This window comes from Melitaea cinxia, chromosome 21 (assembly GCF_905220565.1).
Source record: "Melitaea cinxia chromosome 21, ilMelCinx1.1, whole genome shotgun sequence".
In the NCBI taxonomy this organism is placed as follows: Eukaryota; Metazoa; Arthropoda; class Insecta; order Lepidoptera; family Nymphalidae; genus Melitaea; species Melitaea cinxia.
Window position 1 is genome coordinate 1,548,748 of NC_059414.1, and position 25,478 is coordinate 1,574,225.

The 25,478-nt window shown below is 33.4% G+C and overlaps 1 protein-coding gene across 1 annotated transcript in view; it reads right to left on the reverse strand.

Moving 5' to 3' along the window:
• Positions 1-18,641, reverse strand: part of LOC123664201 (proclotting enzyme) — a 30,015-nt gene extending 11,374 nt beyond the window's left edge. Inside the window, exon 1 of the mRNA XM_045598797.1 lies at positions 18,506-18,641. Within this exon, the coding sequence (XP_045454753.1) occupies positions 18,506-18,641 (136 nt within the window). The remainder of the gene's footprint in view (positions 1-18,505) is intronic.
• Positions 18,642-25,478: the final 6,837 nt, after the last annotated feature.

The following is a 25,478-nucleotide window of genomic DNA, read 5'->3' on the forward strand; positions in this document are numbered from 1 at the left end:
GCAAACGAAAAAAAAACCGACTTCAATTATATCGACAAGTAATACAACGTAGGTAGACGAAAAAATAGTAAAGTAAATACGCATTATCAAAGATTACGCCAAAAGTTGTAATCAGATCTCGATGAAATTTAAATATGGCCTTATGATAAACATCAGCTTTAAATTAACTTAAAAATAATCATAACCGGTACACCCGGTAAAAAGTTATACGGATTTTCGAGAGTTTCCCTCCATTTCCTCCGCCTTTTGTACATGTCTATATTTTCTTTTACGGTGTAAAATTTTTCTCTGATAGTGTACAATAAAGATTATTTGTATTGTATTGTATTGTATTGCATTTCTCGGGGATCCCATAATCAGATCCTGGTTTCCTTATCATGGTACCACACCAGAAATATCGCCTTTCTAACAAAAAAAAAAGGATTTACAAAATCGGTTCGGCAAAGTAACTGATATTACATAAAAATAATAATCTTATTGGCGGGTAGATGTAAGCAGCAGTGACCGAAAGTCCGTACTTTGCGGACAAAAAATGCATTAAAAACGACTGGATATGGCATGGCACTTCAGAATAACACAATACATAAACATAACTTTTTTCCTTTTTTTTCCTCTTGTGCTTTTGTTTTTTACAAATTCAATTTCAAATTTAATTTGTTTATCCCGTTCCCTTCCCATTTATTATAACAATGAAGATTCATAACTTGACTTTAGACTACTTGACAGAGGTTTAGTTGCAATCTTCATGGCCACTAACATTGTTCTCCAATCCGCAATGAAGCAGCGAAGACGATTTTAACAAAGAGTTCTTTGCCTAGTAGTGAGATGTACATTATTATTGTTGAATAAAATGTAGAAAAGCTAAATCGTATCAGCATTCCCTATCTATAATGGTATCTATATATCTCTATATATATACCTACCAGCTGTGCCCGCGACTGCGTCCGCGTGTAATTTAACAAAAAAGTTATTTTTCAGTTCACAGAGTTATAAAAAAAAACTAAAATAAAGTAGCCTAAATAACTCCTTATTACACAAGTTATCTGTCAAGTCCTGTAAAAATCGGTCTAGTCGTTTCAGAGATTAGCCGGAGCAAACAGACAGACAGACAAAAATTGTAAAAAATGTTATTTTGGTATAATTATGTACCGTGTATACATCTACATGCATTTAGTAAAAGTGGTTTTTTAAATATTACAAACAGATACTCCAATTTTATTTATTTGTATAGATAACCTATACCTATGTATGTGGTCGACTCATAACTGCGTTCCTTTTAATGGGGGGTTCTGTAAGTGTAATAGATCACATACCGTGTGAAGAAAATCCTAGCCTATTTTTAAATTTGACTTTGTTTAAATAATCGAGCTACTTCCTCTCATACCGCATGATTCGTGAACGCGTAAGCACGGCTATAATTTACAATAAATAAATAATAAATAAATGTCTACACATCATCACACCTTGTTTCACTTTACAAACGGTTTAAAAAACGGTATAAAACTTATTCTTCACATAGAACGTGTCAAGAACATCTTTCAAACCCTCCATTTAAACTAACGCAGTTAGGAGTCCAGCACTCTATATATACGAAAATATCGTAACAAGTCGCATAGCTTTTGATACCATCAAGCTTAATATGTAACCTCATTTGTGAGGTCAAAGAACGCATGTATACAAGTGAGGTAGCAAGGAACCGGTTGCCAGGAAACCGAATATTGTTCCCGATTTTTAAAATCAGAGGTTTTATGTGTGTATGCAAATTTAACTGCGATTTGCAACGCTCAAATTCCGGTGTATATGTGCTCATATTAATATGGATTCGAATTTCGATTTTTTTTAAGCTCTGTATTAAATTTTTAATTTACTGGACTTCACATTAATTAATCATTCAAATGTCTAATACATTAATTCATCAAGCAAAAACTTAACTGTTGGCTGTAATGAAACTTGTAATGCAGATGTAGATCCAGAATAGTACATAGGCTATTTCTTATCCCAATATTCATGTCAATCAATATTATGAAATTCTCGTGTCACAATATTAGTTACCATACTCCTCCGAAACGGCTGGACCGATTTTCATAACATTTTGTGTGCATATCGGGTCTGAGAATCGGCCAACATCTATTTTTCATACCCCTAAGTTATAAGGGGGGGAGGAGTAAGGGGGTTAATAACATATATGGCAAAACAACGTTTGCGGGGTCAACTAGTAGGATATAAATATATCTTTAACGTCTGTGGTCATAGCTTACTAGCAAGCAAGGGTAGCTTAGTGGTTCATGTATCGTTGTTACATCAAAATGATAATAGGTGTATACAATGGTAAAAACATTTGGAGCTACCGATCAACTTCGGTTATTTTCCATTATATGTCTTTAATATATTTGAGCTTTCATTAAACGTAATAAATAAATTGAAGAGACAAATCCGTCAAAACAATCATTATCATGTGACTGAATTTTAGTTCGTAAATAGACGTCATCCATTGAACAGACGCTATAGGACGAGCATCCTTTTTTTTCACTTCAGCCTGTAATATCTCGCTACTGGGCATAGGCCTCTTTCACCATGTAGGAGGAGGATCAGAGCTTAATCCACCACGCTGCTCCAATGCGGGTTGGCGGATATATTCCCTACTACGAGTAACGATCGCTATCAGGTGTACATGATAACAACCGGGATCGGGGGCTTAACGTGCTCTCCGAGGCACCGTGGCGATATCCACAAGGACTGCACAAACATCCAGACCACGGCAAACACCCATATGACCAATTCAAATGTTTGTCATGAGCGGTGATCGAACCCGCAACCGCCAGCGCAACAGCCACAAATCAGTGCTGTGACTGTTGCGCCAACGCGTCGTCAACAATAACGTTGTTCAATTAATAAAAGTTCAGAACATCTACATTTTTTTACCATTAAACTATACTTTTTCTTTCAAATATTTCTATTTGAAAATTATGAATACAAGAATTGTAGTTTATTAGGCGATAAAAAATAGGTGTTACCTATGTTAAGAGTAAGTTTTGTTTCCTACAGATAAAGCCTATCAGTACTTTATGTATCAGATAAACGTTACAAGCAACTGATGAAACATACTCTACGAGATTACAGTGAAAAGAAAAGTAGAAATCAGATGTTTATCGTATTTCTCGTTACCATTGTTTACGTCGCTGTAAATTTTCTTTTATTATCCAATTTAATTAATTTATGCAAATAACTGTTTTCATACTTAACACAATGTGTGTCAAATTTAATTGTAAATTTATAAGTTTATTTATGATTTTAAAAAAGTTTAAAGCTCAGACTGCCGTTATATTACATATTACTTTTAGATTTAAAACAATTAGTGGTCGCCGCTCGAAATTCGAACATAATTAATTTAAATTATATTATAAGTTTGAGCATTATTGAGGTTCCGTTGTCAAAGACTATAGGTACTTTTATAATAATTAACAAAATAGTATATTTTTTTTATATCACTAGGTCGGCAAACAAGCGTACGGCTCACCTGATGGTAAGCGATTACCGTAGCTTATAGACACCTGCAACACCAGAAGCATCGCAAGCGCGTTGCCGACCCTATCCCCAATCCCCCCAGGAGCTCTGGTCACCTTACTCTCCAACAGGAACACAATACTGCTTGAAAACAGTATTATTTAGCTGTGATCTTCTGTAAGGTCGAGGTACCCCAGTCGGGTTGCTCCTTATTTTGAGCAGGAAATTCCTGCTGTGCCCTACCTCAGTTGATATGCGTGTGTGTCAAATACATGGTAGTGTGTGCAATGTTTTTTTTTTATTGACTTAAAATATTTTTTGTGCATATAGTAGAAGATCCGAACCTAAATTGATCTTCACCTAGCTGATAATAGAATGAAACATACTTTTTAATAAATTTAGTATATTAGACAACATATTAAAAATGGATTTCCAAAAAAAAACCTGGACTGACTAAAAGAGGGATAAACAGGGATAATAGAGGGATAATTATCATAGATACCTGATAGCGATCGTTACTCCTTGTATTAATAACATATATTATGGCAAAACCACGTTTACGGAGTCGGCTAGTCTTATATCTAAAATTCTCATATCACAATGCTAGTTACCATACTCCTCTGAAACGGCGGGACCGATTTTTATGAAATTTTGTGTGCATATTGGGGTCGGTCTGAGAATCGGCCACATCTATTTTTCATACCCCTAAGTTATAAATGGGGTGGGGATTAAGGGGGTTAGTAACATATATGGCATAACAACGTTTGCGGGGTCAGCAGGTACATAATTATATAGTATAGGTAGGTACTACATAACTAAACTTATAATTCGTAACTGTATTGTCTGAAGAATACTACTAACTAAGAACGATTTAATTAACTAAGTAAGTAATGGGGAAAATAATATAAAAGTTGTTACGTTCCTAAGACCTTTTAAGATTTGGCGTTTATTTAAAAGAAATGATTGGTTTAAGACTTTTTAAAGTCTTGTAATAGCTTATACATTTATTTAAAATCCGTTTAAATGAGAGAATTAACAATTAAATAGTTTAACTTCATTTATCTATACAAATAAATAATTTTGTATACACGGAGAGTGTGAAGTGATGGTAGGCATTGAATACGAGTTTTACATCAATATGTAATAATGTAATATAATTATCATAATAAACGTAATAAGATTAAATATATGTATGTATGTATGTGCGTGTGTGTTTGATCTGGCATTGAATCTACTGATCGTGAACTCTCATTTCGTAAAATTCCACTAAAACGGTTAAGTCATTAGAAAGTTGTATGTTGTAACGTTTGAGTCATGTTTTGTTTTGAAGTTACTCGCCGTCGTGAGAGGATTTCATAAGACGGACCATAATCAGACATATATACAGAGTGTAGAGTTCAGCAACTATTTTTTTTATCACAAATGTAGCAAAATAATATTATTAGCGTAGCTTATGGATGCTTGCAACACCAGGAGCATGGCCGACTCTATCCTCGAACCTCCCAGGAGCTCTCGCCATCTTACTCACTACAGGAACATAACACGACTTGAGGGCAGTGGTATTTAGTTTTCATTTTACTCGATTCGATATTGTAATAATGAATCTCTGTTTTACTAGATGATCAGGCGAACTTTATGCCGCCATGTTTTTTTCTTGAACGTGTTAGTTTATTTATTTATTTATTCAAACCTTGTCCTGATGATAACGTACACACAACAAAAGAATAGTATATAAAGATAGAGTGAATAGTAGAATTTGTTGATTTTGTTGCAGTTCTTTTTTTTATGTCACTAGTTCGGCAAACAAGCGTACGCGTACGGTAATCGCTTACCTGATGGTAAGAGATTACCGTAGCTTATAGACACCTGCAACACCAGAAGCATCGCAAGCGCGTTGCCGACCCAATCCCCAATCCCCCCAGGAGCAGTTGCAGTTGTTCGAAAGTAGTACATCTTAGCGATTGATTTTGATTTATATAGATTTTATTATATACTGTTATTGTTTGTGTGTTTTAAATTGTTTTCTAATATTTACTAGAATTTCACTCGTTTAATGAACCGCGATAAAATCCGAAACAGTTGTTTTATTACAATATGTTTTATGTTAAAATTAAAAATTTGTTTCTTTCTACATTTTTTTTTTTTATTACAATGAGGGCAAACGAGCGGTCGAAGCTATCTGATGTTAAATAGCTACCGTCGCTCATGGACGTCTGCAACATAAACGGAGTTGCAGGTGCGTTGCCGAGCTTTAAAGAAAAAATGTCTGCACACTCGACGTTTGATAACCCCAAAATAATAGCTCTTAGGGAAAACCTCACAAGGAAGGTCATTCCACAGTTTGCATGCACGCGGAAAGGATGCGGAAGGAAGCTCGCACATTAGATGCAAACAATTCAAGCGGTGTCCCTGTAGAAAAACTCCGATATAAAATGTTAAGTTCCATTGGGGATCCTGATAGATCTATCTGGATCGAAAATATTTGGAATCGATCGTATTTGGAATCCCTTTTCAAACACACAATATTTTACAATAACTAAAATAGTTTTTTATTTGGATTTATTTGGAACTTTCAGCAGGGGTGGATCAAAATTAATGTGAACATACACGTGTATTTGAGTCCTTTTTTTTTTTTAATTTTAATAGTATTAATAAGGTTCATTTTGGTCTATGTCACTTTTTTATCACTTACTTATATTTTAATTTTTACTCCATTTAAGTTTATTAATATTTAGATTTAAGGTTAGCTGTAAATACATTTTGTTTTTTTATTATTGTTTATTTTCAAAATGTATTTATTGCGGCCATCGATTCAATGCTAGACTCTGACGATCTATTCATTTCTCCATAAGCTGTGTAAAATATACATTTTAATTAATAATTTACACAACTTATGGAATTTAAACTTAATTTGCCTATTAATATTACTTAATAATATTATTTTAACCGGACACCGACTAATCGTGAGAAAATTCATTTTAAACAATTAATGATACATTGTTAATTAACTAAGGTCTTGGAAATCTTAATAATAATGCATATAGATTAAGTATAAAATAGTTACGTATAATTAGTAATAAGGTTTTATAGGTTTTAAAAGTTTTTTTTTACTTTTATATTTAACTATTTCAATGTAATGAGTACTTCAAGTAAACAAACAAATACTCGAAAAAGTGGGTTATGAATGACTTAAAATCGTACGCGCTTAAATTATTAATGAAGCGTGTTTTCCATCGCGTGTGCTTGTTACGAAACTAACTATAAAATAACGAGTACAAAAAACAGTAATTATTATTAAATACAATATAAATAGCAATTTATATCAGGTTTTAAAATTCGAGAAAATACAAATGAATTTTGTTAAAAATGTGAATCAATTATGAATTTATAAATTTAGTTTTTCGTCCTAAAACTATTATTAAACATTTATAAGTTATTACAGTAATTAGTATAAAAATTGTTAGTTTAAATTTGACGTTAATATATTAAAGGAGGAAAAAAGGAAGTGTATTAAAAGTTAAAAATAAATAAATTTAATGTATGTCTTAGTTTTTAACTTTTACCTTTTTAGGCAGTTGTGAGCTGGGGTAAGGAACGTTTAGGAACGTTATAGTGATTTTAACAATATTGTTACTGAGTGCCTAGTGCGAGTTTTGACTTTTGTTTAATCCGTCTTGCAATAACGGGCGTAAATTTTAACTTCATTTGGTATGGAAATGCATTTCAACCTAGTTCTCGCGTTTGCCGCTAGATGACTGATGATGTCTAGGCTGCACTGTTTAAATTCCCATGCAAAATAATCTTCACGTATAAACGCGTTTCTCTCATATTTGTGTGAATAAAACTCGCACTAGGCACTCTGATCAAGCGTCACGGTGTCGGAATATCGGTGACGATCAAAAGTTGTCTAGAAGAGAACACTATTTAGCGATGAGACCGCCTTTTGTCCGTTTAGCTTTTTTGAAGTGAAACTTTTTAGGCGCATGAGGGTAAAATTATAACGGATGAAACGGCAACGTTTTGATGAAACAGCAACGTTTTTGTCGATGGCGCTGGAACTGAAACCTAAAGCTTTAGATTTGTATAAATATAAACGAGACTTAAAAAATTAGTTTGCTAAAGTTCACTTCTGACAAGTGTACTTTGTACGCACGCACTTTTTTTTGTTTAATAAATTTTTCTTGTATTTTTTGTTGTAAAATAAAGAATAATGATATTTATTTTAAATGATGTCAAGTTAGCACAGATGATTTTATGAATATCAATGGAGAATTTCCGTACTAAATAACATTAAAATTTATCTTACACTGTTGTCAACACACACTGACTTACTTACTCATCAGTAATGCTAGATGCTAATAACTAATTTGCTGATACGAAAGTTAACCAGGCGAAATCTATAAAATTACATCTGAGAGTCTTAATCCGCTCTGACTCACTGACCGCCAACAGTGAAAGCAAATGATGTCATCTTTCCAAATCGCACTACGATGGTTAAAGTTTGCTACATATTGAGTGTGGAAAAAATTGAACCAGTGAAATTATAACATTTTATTTTATTAAAGTTTTTATTTAGTGTGATTCTATTGACGAGACAACGTCTAATAAATCGATGAACGCCGGTTGCATGCACGAAAAAGGATGACTTATTGTCACGTTACGCTCACTGTCTCGTTACGATCATTGTGCCGCATCTCTCTCTATCATTTATCTCTCTTCCACTCAATTGGCCTATGCATCCGAGGAGATGTTTTTTTATGACGTTGTCACGTTAAACTATACAACAGCGGTTACAGACAACCAATATTTTTCTTAACATAATTTTTAATAAAAATAATTACATGAATGTATAATTTATATCAACAATGATGTTCGTCACACTAAAATTAGTTAAATGCTAATAGTTAACTGTTTTAGAATAATTATACTTTTCATGTACGATTTTGTAAAACTAACCTTTACATTTTTAAGTTTCGTTGGAAAACAAAGCTGCATAGCTTTAATCTCTCATATTCAGTATACACTAATAATTAAAAAAAAAAAAACAAGTAATAAATATGTCATTTATCTTGCTTAGTTCCGCTACAGAGATGTTACCGTGTCCTTATTGTGAATGTCTTTATTATGACTGTTTAAAATTGAATTTATAAAAACTTGCGAACATTCCGTCGAGATGTGTTATGTAAAGTTATTGTTATCTGAGACCGCTGTGTTGTAATCATAATTTCACTTTGCATTTCAATGCGAAATTACTTCGTAAGTTGATATAATACGCTGTTTATTCGCAATAAAATAGTGTTGTGATTTAATTTCTTTTTAACCGACTTCCAAAAAAGGAGGAGGTTGTCGTCAATTCGTTTGTATTTTTTTATGTATGTTACTTCAGAACTTTAGACTGGGTGGACCGATTTAGACAAAATTTATTTTAATCGAAAGGTGGTGCGTGTCATTTGGTCTTATTTAATTATGCTTTATTATTTTACTTGACTATTTTTTCGTCGACCTACGTTGTATTATACAGCATAACTTTTTACTGGGTGTACCGATTTTGATGATTTTTAATTTAATCGAAATCTGATGTTTATCATGTGGTCACATTTAAAGCTCATCGAGATCTGATTACAACTTTCTGAGTAATCTTTGATAACGCTTATTTACGTGACAATTTTTTCGTCTACTTACGTTGTATTACTTGTCTATGTAATTGAAGTCGGTTTTTTTTCGTTTGCGAGCAAACACAATTAGGTATATTATATTTATTTTTTGTTATTATCAGCCAACCCGCAGTGAAGTAGGATGGTGGATTAAGAATGAAGATGGTGGATTAGAATCGTGGTCGTGATTGTTTGGATGCAGGCATACAAAATGTGAAGTAAAACTAAATAATAAATATCTTTGAAATAAACACATGGTCTTCTGTTCCCATGGTAAACAAGTTAATGCTTGTGTTGTACAAATACCGGCCGATAAATAGTACTTATCTATACAAATAAATAAAATTGGAGTGTCTGTTTGTTATTATTAAAATAACCGCTTTTTACTAAATGCACATGGATATACACGGTACTCGTACATATACCAAAACAACATTTTTTACACTTTTTGTCTGTCTGGCTGAACCGTTTTTGTCGTGACTTTCACTGGTATCTAGCTGTGTAGTAAGGAGTGACTTAGGCTTCTTTTATTGTTTTAGAAATGTATTTATTTTATAATTCTGCGAACTGAACAATAACTTTTTTGTTAAATTCCAAGCTGACGAAGACGCGGTCACAGCTTGTGTAGGCTAGTCATCAAGAAATTAAGCAGGCTTTTAAGTTTTTAAATTTTCACGGTAACTATAAAGACTATTACGAGTACTTACACGGGATTCTACGGGATTGTTAGTTCAGAACTCACGGACGACCATAAGTCGTGTTGTTATCTCGTTAAGTCCCGCATAAGAATTACATGAAAGAGTAGAGAGTAGAAAGTACCATTCTTTAGCCGTACGCATCAAGACTGAACTAGGTTAAAGGTGTTTGTTGGATTTTTGGGCTCAGAAGTAGCGCGCTCAACGAAAAATAAATATACAAGACACACACGACTCTATATATCCCCCTCGTCCTTGTCATATTTCGTGATATTTTCCCGTATCATCCCCCCTTTTAAGCCTCACGTAATTAATGGATGACCCCTAATTACAAATCGGTAACGAAAGTCAGTAACGTGCTACTTACTAGAACTTTCGACACTAAAAGAACGGTAATCTTCGTGCGTTATCGGTATTACATAAGGCTTTAGTCATTCGTATCTCGGTCAAGCGGACCGGACCGATGTGTTACGGTCGCGTCCGGTTTGCGGACAATATTGCAAACGGTAATCGTAGATGCATTTGTGACCGATTAATGACGTCAGTTGATTTATCGGTATCTATATCGGTAACGATAGTTTTGAGGTTGTCGAAATGTCGTTAGTTTTTGACGTGACAATTGAAGACTAGTCCGTTATCACAGTTTGCAGTAACTCTGCTTTCTGCTTCAAGGGTTGTGCTCGTTGAGTCTGGTTGCAATTTGTATATTTATTTAAATATGTATAATTATTTTAAATTAGGTAGTTATATCATCGGCTGTTACCTATAATACTAGCATTAAGCTTATATTGGAATTTGACGACCGTGTGTGTGTTAAAGATATATTAATTTTTACCATATATTAGCAGATTGTAGAACAGTCCCTACAATTAAAAAAAAACGAGTGTTCATTAGACCACGAGACTCAAGTAAAACTTACGAAACGTTGCTCTCTCTCTTTCTATCTTAACTAACTGATATCTCCCTCTCAATTTCCGTTCGCATCGCCCGATCACACTTTTCGTAACGTCTCGTGCATGTATTCACCAGCTTACTCCCCAAGTCAAGAGTACATAAGGAAGTATTACTTCAAAAAAGTAATAGTTTTAAATCAGAATGAATTGCATTTTTCATTTTCAACATTGTTGTTTATGTTTTTTTATTTTTGATATGCACATTTTTAATAATCCTAAATGTATATTGACCCGAACTCCTTTTAGGAACAAGTCACAAATTAGATTTTGTATATAAAAAAAAACTCGTTTCATGTAAATCTTTTCTTTAAAAGATAATGATTGAAATTTTTACCGTTACCAGTTAAAATAATTTGACTCCAGACTGACGGGAGAGAATTAAGGTTTGGGTAATTTTGAAATTACGAATATCGACACGGTAAAGGGTGATTGATCTCGACATCGCGTGTAAAGGGATTTTTCATTTACTTACTATTTTTTTTTTGTGTTAAACTTTTCTTCATCATTTACTTACTAAGTCGATTACATTAAAAAAAAAAACATTTTTTTATGTATTTCATAGTACAAATTCTTTGCAGCTTTGTTCGTTTTAAAATTATGGTCAAATTGTTGGATATTTATTCTTACTTTTCTGAGCCTTCGTAACGTGATTTTATGTAGCCTATCCAAAAGAATGATTAACAATATTAGCCGGTATATCCTGTATTTTGTTCGCACAAACAAACTTTAGAATATTATTATATCTATATACCAGCTTCTAGTGTTGCAAGTGTCTATAAACTACGGTCATCGCTTACCAGGTCCGTACGCTTGTTTTCCGACCTATAATTGTACTTTATAAAAAAATAATCCATGCAATTAAAATATACAAATATTCCTACAACCTAATTTCCTAATATCTATTTCTTAGTATTAGTTTTGTAAGTTACGGAAATATAGAATTTGCGTTTATAACAATTCTAACGATTCTATGTTTATTGAAAATAGCTCTAGAAATCCGTGTGGAGTGATAGCAAGAATGCAGACATAATGTCTCCCTTGTATTTCAATTCCGATTGGACGAGTATGTGAACCTTATGACAAGCTCTCCTGTCATCAGAGAAAATAAATTTATCTTGAAATAACTTTCAGTACTTACATGATAAATCGCTATTAAATAATTTGTTATAAATAAAGACTAAACGATAAAAACGTACAAAAAAAATATCAACTTAAATTGTAAGAGTGCCGTTTAAATTTAAAGAGACAGACAAAGAGAATCAAAGAGTTGGTATTTATTTAGAGTGTTATCTGTAGTGCTATAAATCAATTATATGTATTATATACCAACGATATAATAAATCCAATTATATAAATTGAAGTTTAAGTTAATTTAGTAACTATTTCATGCAAAAATAATTATTAAAAACAGTTTTTAGTCTGTGGCAATGAAAATGTCACTAACCGCAAATAGTGGTCAAAAGAGGTTTACTACATCAACGTTTTCATTATTTCGAATTATATTTATTTCTGTTCATCTATAATATATATAAAAGCGAAAGGTCACTCACTCATCACGAAATCTCCGAAACTATAACACCTATAAACTTGAAATTTGGCAGGTAGGCTCCTTATAGGACGTAGACATCCGCTAAGAACGGATTTTACGAAAATCGACCCCTAAGGGGGTAAAACGGGGGTTGGAAGTTTGTATGAAAGTCCTATGTTTTTGAAGTAAGAGACCTGAAATTTAAAATGTATGCTCTATAGATGGTGAGAAAGTGTCCAAATAATGTATCTTTGGAAATCAACCCCTTTTTGGGGTTAAAACGGGGGATGGTACGTTGACTCACTGATCACGAAATCTCCGAAACTATAACACCTACAAACTTGAAATTTGGCAGAAAAGCTCCTTATAAGACGTAAACATCCGCTAAGAACGAATTTTACGAAAATCGACCTCTAAGGGGGTAAAACGGGGGTTGGAAGTTTGTATGAAAGTCTTATGTTTTTGAAGTAAGAGACCTGAAATTTAAAATGTATGCTCTATAGATGATGAAAAGGCGTGCAAATAATGTATCTTTAGAAATCAACCCCTTTTTGGGGTTAAAACGGGGGATGGTAGGTTGACTCACTGATCACGAAATCTCAGAAACTATAACACCTACAAACTTGAAATTTGGCAGAAAGGCTCTTTTTTAAGGCGTAGACATCCGTTAAGAACGGATTTTACGAAACTCGACCCCTAAGGGAGTAAAACGGGGGGTTGGAAGTTTGTATGAAAGTCCTATGTTTTAGGAGTAAAAGAAATTTAAAATGTATGCTCTATAGATAGCGAGAAGGTGTCCAAATAATGCATCGCAATCTATATATATAAAAGAGAAAGGTCACTGACTCACTCATCACGAGAACTTAATAACCGCTGGATGGTCCATCCATCCAGGATGGACAAAGATGAGGCAGGGAGGTAGATTATAGTTAGTTGACGTCCGCTAAGAACAGATTTTGCGATATTCCACCGCTGAGAGGGTTTAATTAGGGTTGATAGTTTGTATGAAACATATACAGCCTGAAAATAAAACTAAAAATGTGGTGTATAGAGAGGTTTTATAAAAATAACTATTAAATTATACTAAATTGTGCCTTTTAAAAAGTTACTCAGTTTGATAAGCATTTCAAGTGACTGAAATAAAAAAATAATTTGCGTTAAACATCTTAATAGTAATGCACATCTTCATAATCACGCGGACGTAGTCGCAGGCGACAGTTAGTGTATTATAAAACAAAGTCCCCAAAAGTATATGTGAAAGATTCCTTCAAAATCTACTGAACGGATTTTCATGCGATTTCACCAATGGAGAGAGGGCTTGGAGAGAAAGGTTTACGGAACGGCTAAGCCGATTTCGATAATAGTTTCACTGGAAGTTTGCCGGGAAAACTTTGTGACACACTGATTTTTACGCGGGCGAAGCCGCGGGCACAGCTAGTACATCTATATTTATTAAACAAAAAGTTTTCGCTCTTAAAATATCAGTTGCTTTACTTAAGTTTAAGTTATAAAAATGTATTAAAAGTTACAAGATTGAAATTATTTACTAATTACTAAGGGCCTTTTTTTATCAAAAGATAAAACGTCAAGGATGTGAAATATTAAATTCAGCACAGCTACAAAATCTAGCTTTTACCTAGCTCAAAGTATCTCGCGAAATTACGTTATAGGTCCTAGTAGGGTAAGCATATTATTGAGAAAAAATTTAATAGAAAATAAATAATTGTGTTTGTTCGCTAACAAAAAATAATCCAACTTCAATTTAAATCGACAACTACTACAATGTATATAGTCGAAAATAATCAATTAAATACACATTAATAACTCAAAGAGTAGATAATTATCAGATGTGGATCAAATTTAAACGGAACTTCATAACAAGCACTAGTTTTCGAATAAAGAAAAACTTTAAAAAGAGAAGAGGTTCTCAGTTCGACCGTATTTTGTTTATTTTTGTGCGTGTCCTCATAGCTTTGTACTAGTTACACTGATTTTGTTGACATTTACGTTAATCAAAAGGTGGTGCTAGTCACGTGGTCCCATTTAAATTTAACGACGTGTTGACGCAACGGTCACAGCACTGGTTTGTGCTGTTGCGCTGGCGGTTGCGGGTTTAATCCCCGTACATGGCAAACGTTTGTATCGGCCATACAGATACTTGACGTGGTCTGGGCGTTTATACTTGTGTGTATGTTTCTGGACCCCGAAACAGGAGAATATCCTACTGGGGGCCGTTGAGTGTAAGGCGTTAATCTTGAAAAAAATCTTGATCGAGATCTGTCGAATAATTTTTGTGTTATCCCTAATATAATACGTATTTAATTGACTATTTTTTCGACTACCTCTCAAAGAAGTCTGTTTTTTTTTCGTTTGCGAGCAAACATAATCACTCTTTTCAAAGTAAAGTTATATTTGTCCAGGAAAGAAAAGTTAGTATGGTCAGAGCGTGTGTACAAATTCAATAATCTCGTGGTATGTACTATGAGAAAAAGGTCAAAGGTACCAAAGGTCAGTGGCTAATGGAATGGCACTCTGAGTTGGAAAAATCGAAAAATTTCTTTGATGTCAACGTAGCATCGTATTCAATTGTTACATTGTAGTATCCTGACGGAAAGGTCAGTAACGTTGACGAATGTGTTGCATGCTTTCAATTTAATGTGCTCGTATGTTTTTTGTTACTATAAGCATATCGTAAAAAATATATGTATCTATATTTATATGAGTCAGCTGTCACCTATAACACAAGCATTAAGTGCTTAGCTTAGGAACAGACGATCGTGTGTTATGTTCAGACATTTATTTATTATTTATGGTTCTTTACATAACTTGAATTTTTTTTAATACGTCGATCCATAATCTTATTAAAAATATTGTGGAGTAGTGTTAACTATATTTACTGTAATTTATTTTTTCTGTAACGATATTCATTTTAATTATGATTTACTTTTATACCAACCTACTCGTGAAAATAGACGAAGACAGAAAAAAAAAATACAATTTGGTGCACTCGTTAGAAAGTTATCCGCGTACATACATTAAGGTGATTAATTTTTATTTTTATAGATTTAGATATTATTTAAATAGATGGATGTAAATAAATTGTTCCAATTCGTAAAATCTGCTTATTAAAATAAAGAAAAGTGGCTTAAGTGGCTCTTTCATCTTTTATTTTTACTAACAATTATGGACCCTTTGTTGTCCGAGTAATAAACATATTTTTTAAAACTTGATTGTAATATGATATAACGTGTACTATCGAGCGTATACTAACTTACACAAGTAACACATACGTTACGTCAGGAATACGCTATTTGAATATGTAATAATTAGCACATCATCATTGTGATGTAGCCTTGACATTATAAACTTTCTTTTTTTATAGTACTAGGATGGTAAACAATCGTACGGTTCGGTTACGATAAGACAGTGGTTACTATAGTGTAGTGCAGTAGCCTATGGAGGCCTGCAATAGCATCAGCATCGAGGTCGATCCTTCGCCTGCTGTCAATGTAACAGGAACACAACACTAGCCCGTTTGACTAGCCTGTTGGCGCAGTTTTAGTGGCCCTACTTTCTGCTCATCGGGTTGCGGGTTCGATTCCTGAGTCTGTGTTTAATATTTGTATTTTTATATTTATATATGTATTATTTCTATGTATGTAAGTTTATCAAAAAAAAAAAAAAAAAAAAATTAAAACAGTCAGCCGTTACCTTTAACACAAGAATTAAGTTGCTTACCGTAGGAACAGACAATCGTGTGTGTTATAAGATTTATTTAAGATTAAGATATATTTACTGCTTGTTTGCGGTATTATTTGGTTGTGATCTTCTGTATGAGTATTTTATCTTAAAGAAGAATAAAGTATATATAATTATATGTACAGGAGCTTTTGTTTTAAAACTTCATATTGAATAGCCTTTTTTAATATATGCTGTTCTAACAATCCTTAAGCCTTGAAAGATTGAGGTTCTAATTTTTTTAAGAAATACAGTGTAAGTATAAGATACTTTCGATGCAGATATTTCCAACATGTATCTATTATTTTTATTTATCTATATCTATTTTTTCTTTACAATTCTGTATTAAATTACTCTATGTGGTGTACAATAAAGAATAAAATAAATAAATAAATAAATAATTTATGCTTTAATGCAATAATTAAATTTTATGCAATAATTAAATTTTACTAAAAGGAAAGCTCAATGCAAAACGCATTATCTATATAAAGCATATCTAGTGGTTTTTACGACGAATATTCGCAGAGGACATGTTTAACAAATGTTTGACAAGATGCCATAGTCCATACTAATGTTAGTTGTGGTCTGTGCGTTTGAGTGTATTGTCTATTTTCCCGAACCCTAGGACTTGACGACTTATGCGACGAAGTTTATTATGAGGTGTATTTACTAGTGTAGTGTAATGATGTCGAGTAGCTTTTAAGTTTTTGTTTTTTGTTTTAAACGCACTATATATATTACATATACGAGTATATATTATATATGTATATTACATTTTAAGTATTAAAAAAAATATATAGATAATATATTTTATATTAACCATTTTCTGTCTTCTGTTTGCGAGGCTTTCTTTGTTGTGTTTCGTTTGCTGTCGCGGTCCGATCCCCACTCATGACAAACATTTGTATTAGTCATACAGATGTTTTTCGTGGCTTGGGTGTTTGTGCTTGTGTAGTGTGTGTGTTTTCGGAACCCCGACACAGGAGAAAATCCTACTGGGGGCCGTTGAGTGTAAAACGATTATTTATATTTTATTTAATTTTAGCTGTGATAGAATACGGTTCGTTATAAACTGCACTGTAATAGTGAATACAAATGTGAACACAATGAGTCGGTAAAGCCGCCGATACGATCTTGTATACATTATTACGTAAAACAATTTTTATCTATTGTCGTCGTAAAAAGCATGGCGAGTGAAAGCGTTCAAAAACCGTCACCAAGTCGGTGCGTTCCATTAGACAAATAAAACAACGATACGGACAACTTGAGATAAGTTTTTGTGGCCTGCATTTTTGAGAAGCGAGTCATTTTTCTTGGATTTTAACCAAGGAGGTTTTCATTGTGTTTTTATAGCTTGTCTTGTTAAGGTTCTTTATACAAAATGTTCTTGAAGCAAATAATACATTTTGAAAGGATTTCGAGCAACCAAGCTCAAAACTTAACAAAATCAATGTACTGATTTTTTTCGGTTTCTATTACAACTTTATATATTTTTAACCAACGCCAAAAAGGGAGGCGGTTTCTCAATTTGACCGTATATATTTTTTTATGTGTGTTCGCGGATAACTTTGTCGCTTAAGAACCAATTTTGATGATTCTTTTTTTGGTGGAAAGGAGATATCGCAATGGTGGTACAATGATAAGGAAACCAGGATCTGATGATGGCAGCCCAGAGAAATCGAGGAAAACCTTCGAAAATCGTAGTAGCGACTAGTGAGTTTGTTAATTTTTTTCGTTTACATACGTTGTATTACTTGTCGATGAAATTTAAGTCAGTTTTTTTACACAAAAATTTATTTTGAACACAATTATGTATTCTTAAGGTTTTCTAAACAAGCAATTCATGAAACAACGTTTTTTTTTTAAAATACGATAATTTGCAGCTAGTATTTTAAACTTCTTTTAGATGCAGTGTTTTGAAATTTAAAAAAAAAAAGAAATTGAACTAGGTTTTCAATACGGCATACATGTATATAGTTTTTATGTTTTTTTTAAGTTTCTTTTTATAAAAACAGTTTTTGAAGCAACTTATTTCTAACTGATTCCGACTAAGGAGGTTCTTTATAACCATTCACAGCTTATATTTAAAAAAAAAAGTAGTTCTCGAAGTAGTAAATGATTTCTAAGCAAGGAGGTTCGGTACGATTACATGTATATCTTGCACTATTAAGGTTCTTGTAGAGGCAATCATCGGAGATTCGAATTATTTTTAAGGGATGACAATCAAGAACGTTTGTACCTATTACGAATTTACATACTTTGTATCTGACGTGGTTTATATAGTTTAGTGTTTTAATAACAAAGAAGTCGTCAAACAAGAAGGTTTTATTTTAACTAAATACAGTTTGTATTTTTTATTAATTTTTAAGAGAATGCTTTAAGCAGCGAACTAATTTTTACCAAGGAGGTTTTTAACTTGACTTTTTTACATACAGCGAAACACTGAAGTTTTTTTTTGTGAAAGAGCACCTCCAGGCTGACATAAGTCAGTAAGGGCTCTTGCATTTCGGCAAGGGCATTGCCTCTCTTCCTCTCTCGGGTCTTTAGTCTTTCTTCCTCCAGTTCTCATTTTTGTTCTTGTACCCGAAAGTATGGAAATTATGAGCTTAATAATAGTAAATCGTAAAAAATAAATGTATGTAGAGTATTGTCTACGATAAGTTGGTGACGGTCTTTTATAGGACGAAGATTCTTTGCACGTATTTTAAATTTTATTATTGACGTTAATTATGATGTTAATTTTGATCTCAATTGAAGAAAAAAAAGTAATAAAAAACTAGTTAAAACAGTTACAATTTTTTTTTGGTACTTTATAGTAAACCGAATAAAAATCAAATAAAAACAAGGAAGCCATATATCATAATAACTTTTTTTTTATCAAAATACTAATGTTTACTATGTATCGATTTACGGTAATTAAAACAACTTAATGTTTATTGGAAATGGCGACCTATAGAATTGTAATTAAAACTAACATTATTCTAATTACCTTATTTATATTGGAATTTTCGGGTTAAATTTTTAATGTATATTTTTACGGCTAAAATATCTCGCTACTGATAAGGTTCTATATTTGACATTTTATTTTTTTAACTTACCAAAAACAATATCAAGTGTGTAGCACTTCCCTAAACCAATACTACGGGCCATAATGACTGATCTAATGTAACGTTTACGTCACTGCACTTTCACTACGCGTAACATAATCACTTATGAAACCCGAGGACGCTGCACTCAAGTTCAACGCACCGATAAAAAACTCAAAATTAAAAAAATAAAATAAAAAGAAACAAAAACGTCAGTTTTCGAACGCAGTAAACGTCAACGTCAAATCGTGTTTTTTGGCGGGAGATTCTTTTTTTTTAAACGCGTGTTTCGCGCTCACTTTCTTAGCGGCCAGTGAGCCGAGCACGTTTTACCGCGTGCTTTTACTTTCCACGAAATACAGTGGGGAGTTGATCAGAATTATGCGGATCTGCCGTGATCACCGTCCCGTGCCAGGGTGATAAACATTGTTTTGAGTTATTGCATTACATTAGATATTACATCTTAAATTAATATTTGAATTATAGTGGCAAGATGGAGTCATTGTTCTGAGTTAGATCTTTATACATTAACACAAGAACAAAGAGACTCATTCATATACAACGACAACAATGTGATACATTTATAGAAAATGAAAAAGATATGCATCTTAAAAAAACATAAATGATAAAATCCCTTTTTTTAAGTATATTGAACCACTGTTTAGAAGACACTTTAGGAGCCAGTATTCTAATGAATATAGCACAATTTTATGCAAAAGTAGGTATTTATAACTTTTTAGGGTTCCGTACCTCAAAAGGAAAATACGGAATCCTTATAGAATCACTTTTTTGTCCGTCAGTCAACCAAGACCCTTTTTCTCAGGAATGTGTGGAGGTATCAAATTGAAATTCATATCTAATACTCAGTTTTATTGTCCCTTGGAGCTGTGAAAAAATAAAACTTCTAATCCAACGCAATCAAAAGATACAGCCGCTTATGCTGTAAATTTTTGACACTCGCAAGTTAATTAAAACCTACAGGATGCTTCCCGTGAACTCAGAATTTTGAAATTTGGGCATCTTATAGCATAGATAAAGGGCAAATTGCAAAAAGTGTAAAATTTTGGTTACATTATATAATAAAAATATTTTTAACATTTTTTTGTACGGAACCCTCGTTGCGCGAGTCCGACTCGCACTTGGCCGGTTTTTTTTAATAGTAGTGTGATCTTACTGGTAAAAGAATGATCTATTCCATTCAGCGTAAAAAATTAGGAATGTAAAAAAGAAAGAAAGAATAAAATTAAATGAAAGACTAAAACTTTAATTAAAAGAGGTAGGGCAAAGCAGGAAATATCCTGCTCAAAATATGGAGCAGCCCGACTGGGGCAGTACCTCGACCTTACAGAAGATCACAGCTAAATAATACTACTTTCAAGGAGTTTTGTGTTCCTGTGGTGAGTGAGCTCCTGGGGGGATTAGGAGTAGGACCGGTAATGCGCGTGATCCTTCTGGTGTTGCAGGCGTTTATAGGCTACAGTATTCGCTTACTATCAGGTGAGCTGTAAGCGTGTTTCACTTCAGTCTAATACAGTCCACTGCTGGACATAAGCCTCCAAAAGTTCGCGTCAAAAATGGCGCCATCTCATGTGTTTTGCCCATAGTCTCCACGCTGGGCAGGCGGGTTGGTGATCGCAGGGCTGGCTTTGTCGCACCGAAGACGCTGCTGCCCGTCTTTGGCATGTGTATTTCAAAGCCAGCAGTTGGATGGTTATCCCGCCACTGGTCGGCTTTTTAAGTTCCAAGGTGGTAGCGAAACTGTGTTATCCCTTAGTTGTCTTTTACGACACCCACGGGAAGAAGAGAGGGGCTGGCTATATTCTTACAGCCGTAACCACACACCATATAATAAAAATATATAATAATAAAAATAGCAAGCAAACCCACGTGTTATTACATTACATTTATTAATATTGCACATTCGATATGATCCTATTCTAAGACGCAATGCATCCTTTCTAATACAATTATTCAAATGAAGCAATTGTTATCGACAAAGAGAATAACGGCCGTCACGATAAGATTGAATTAAAATAACTGTCAATACTTAAAAGTTAATAGGTATATTTTAATATTTTTTTTTAATAATTCATAAAATATTAATATATTTTTAACCAACGTAGAAAAAAGGATGCTCTCAACGGAAATGTGTTTTTTGAATGTAATACTGCGTGTATTTTTTTTTACTTTATTATACGTAACGGAACATAAAGTTTTTCGCGAAAGACGAATTGAAAGCCACACAACCTTATACATACAATTATGTATATCTGTGAAAGATATCTTATATATAAAATTCTCGTGTCACAATGTTAGTTAAAACATATTTCTTCTAGATGGCTGGACCGATTTTTATGAAATTTTGTGTGCATATCGGGTAGGTCTGAGAATCCGCCAACATCTATTTTTCATACCCCTAAGTTATACGGAAGGGGAGGGGGGATTTAGGGGGTTTATAACACATATCTATGGCAAAACAACGTTTGCGGGGTCACCTAGTAAAGATATAAAATTAGTTATAAAATTTAATATGAAAGCAACAATAGAAAAAAAATAGGAATCTAAAGTATTTTTAACCGACTTCCAAAAAAGGAGGAGGTTCTCAATTCGACTGTATTTTTTTAATGTATGTTACATCAGAACTTTTGACCGGGTGGACCGATTTCGACAAATTTTCTTTTAATCGAAAGGTGGTGTGTGCCAATTGGTCCCATTTAAATTAATTAGATGTCTAACAACTACTTTTCGAGCTATATCTAATAATGCGTGTTTACTTGACGCTTTTTTTTCGTCGACCTACGTTGTATTATACCGCATAACTTTCTACTGGATGTACCGATTTTGATTATTCTTTTTTTGTTAGAAAGGAGATATCCCAAGTTTAGTACCATGATAAGGAAACCAGGATCTGATGATGGGATCCTAGAGAAATCGAGGGAAACTCTTGAAAATCCGCAATAACTTTTTACTAGGTGTACCGATTTTGATAATTCTTTTTTTTGTTGGAAAGAAGATATCCCTAGTTTAGTACCATGATAAGGAAACCAGAATCGGATGATGGGATCCCAGAGAAATCGAGGGAACTTCTTGAAAATCCGCAATAACTTTTTATTAGGTGTACCGATTTTAATGATTTTTAATTTAATCGAAAGCCGATGTTTATCATGTGGTCACATTTAAATTTCATCGAGATCTGATAACTACTTTTTGAGTAATCTTTGATAATGCGTTGTTACTTGACTATTTTTTCGTCGATCTACGTTGTATTACTCGTTGATGTAATTGAAGTCGGTTTTTTTTTCGTTTGCGAGCAAACACAATTATTTTCATCATCATCATCATCATCATCATCATTATAATCATCATCATCATCATCATCATCATCACAGCAGCCTGTCGCATATAAATAAATATGTACACTCAGGGTGGGAATCGATCCCACAACCCTCGGAGCAGAAAGCAGGTTCACTACAAACTCCGCAAATGGGCTAGTCAAAAAATTATAATTTGCGTTTTCAAAATAATACATAAACACACATCATAGTTAAGTTATAAGACAAAAAAGGCTTAGAACATCACAAAACTCATGTGTAAACATCTCTTAGGTAACGCAATGTCGTAACGATTCCAGAAATGGGCTCATTAGGCAATCGGGTTTTTACGGTAATGAAGGTTATGTTATGAATAATGTTTAATATTAAATTGTTTTCCCTGAAGTTAACGAAATCTTCAAGGATGTTTGTTGACCTGGCAGCGGAGGATATGTTGCGGCGATCTGGAAAAAACTGTCATATCTGTTTATATAATCAAAACTAGCTGTGCCCGCGACTTCATCCGCATGCAATTTAACGAAATATTTATTGTTCAGTTCGCAGAGTTATAAAAAAAACTAGAATGAAAATAACCTAAGATTCAGTGTGTTGTCTAAAGCACATTCGTTTTTATTTTTGTAATATTTACTTTTTTTGTCAGGAAAGAAAAAAAAGCTATGTAGGTGTTTATGAAATAAATGGCATTGCGAACGCCGGGACAGTTTGTCGGGTTTATAGCTAGTAATAAATAAAATAAAGTAATAATAGTTAAGCTCCAATTCTTTTCCTACATGGAGAAAGAGACCTATGCTCAGCAGTGGAATGTTACAAGGTGAATCGTGGTTGTGAAATAAGTCAATATTTTTAATACACACACGTGCCGACTGTTCCTAAGGCAGACATTATTGGTAACAGCCAGCTGATGCACATAATTATATTTTTAGAAGTCAAACAATATTATCATTTGTAGAATATATAAATTATTTTATGCATTTTTAAATATTTTATAAAACATAATAATATTTTTCTCCACGTGTTGCTGAGCGTAAAACTCGACAATGGCTGGAATAAGTCTGCTAAGTTATTTGTAAGTTTTGTATAATACTTTGCCGAGAAATCGTGAGAAATACAAAATTAAGAACAATACTCAGGTTTTTACAGAAAATTTCAGAAAATATAACAATTATTGAAAGTTCACAAAACCAGGGCAACGTCTTTACGTTAGGCTACTTTATAACAGCTGTACAAAAACCTAACATTCATAATTAAAACAATGAAAATTGGAATTAATTTAAAACAAAAGCGAAAATTCTACTCCATATTAATAATACAAAATAATACATCCCTCATAAATGTGTGTTTCGTATTCCGGGCGCACCCTCATCGCTCTTATTCGCGTATTCAGTGGAGAGCCATTGTCAGGAAACATCTGTATAACCGTAACCCGTTTTATAGAACACTAGCTTCATCACCCGGTGTTGAATGCAGGTTACAAGATTATACTTTTTTTCATAAAAAAGGAGTGTGCTTTAGACCACACGACTGAAGTATAACTTCTATAGCTCTCATATCTGCCTCTTAAATTCCGTTCGCCGCACTCGATCACACTTTTATTATTTATTAATATTATTTCCGAACTTAAAAACTTTAATTTATTTTAAAAGTGTATGACGTAACTTATTTTATTTTATTTATGACGTAACTTTTCATCAAAACGTATTAAAATAGGTTTAATACATAGAACAGTGGTTCTTAACCGTTGGTCCGCGGACCACTGGTGCTCCCTGCATTCGACGTGTTTAGTGCATGCAGATCACAAAATAAATAAGCGATTCTCACTAGTCTTATTTGTTCCGTTCGGTTTCATTCATTTTTATTGCATACATGTTTTCAAACAATACAAAAAATATCATTTGGTGGTTTCAACTGAGGTAGGGCACAGCAGGAATTTCCTGCTCAAAATATGGAGCAGCCCGACTGGGGTAGTACCTCGACCTTATAGAAGATCACAGCTAAATAATACTGTTTTCAAGCGGTATTGTGTTCCTGTTGGTGACTAAGGTGACCAGAGCTCCTGGGGGGATTGGGGATTTTCATGGTCGGCAACACGCTTGCGATGCTTCTGGTGTTGCAGGCATCTATAAGCTACGGTAATCTCTTACCATCAAGTGAGCCGTACGCTTGTTTGCCGACCTAGTGACATAAAACAAACATAACACTACGAAATTTTTTACACGAAATAATTAACTACTACAGATAGTACTTACCTGAAAAACAGTTGGTGGTCCCTGGAAAATATTTACCGATTCTAAACAGACAAAAAAATCATTTTAATTTTAATTATACGTAGTTTAGTTTATAAATGATACTGTTTTTATTAGTGCGTACTGAAATTGTAAACAATAAGTACAAAACCATTATATTAACATATTTTACATTATTAATGTATGAGAGTAAACACGTGTTTCATTTTATTCCTTTTATTTAAACATTACAGCGTTATTCTATTCACGTTTCAAGTACTTTAATACTGTTTTATGATATTCAAATCTAAATGTATGAAATATAAATACATAAATAAGCCTACATTTATGATAATTTGTACTCGGCGTGCGTTCCGCCTGATACGTTTTGCGAGCAATACCCGGTTTAGAATATTACCTTTTGTTAAGGCTGTTCGAATTAGAATTCTTCGTCTGTACGCTTTTCAGACTTCAAGATTAGTTCTCACTTGTGCTTCAAGTTATCATACAAATTTACTTTTGATGGGATTAAGGTTATAGAAGAAATAGTGAGTTTAACTGAGGTAGGGCACAGCAGGAATTTGCTGCTTAAAATATGGAGTAGCCCGACTGGGGTAGTACCTCGACCTTACAGAAGATCACAGCAAAATAATACTGTTTTCAAGCAGTATTGTGTTCCTGTTGATGAGTAAGGTGACCAGAGCTCCTGGGGGGATTGTGGATTGGGTCGGTAACGCGCTTGCGATGCTTCTGGTATTGCAGGTGT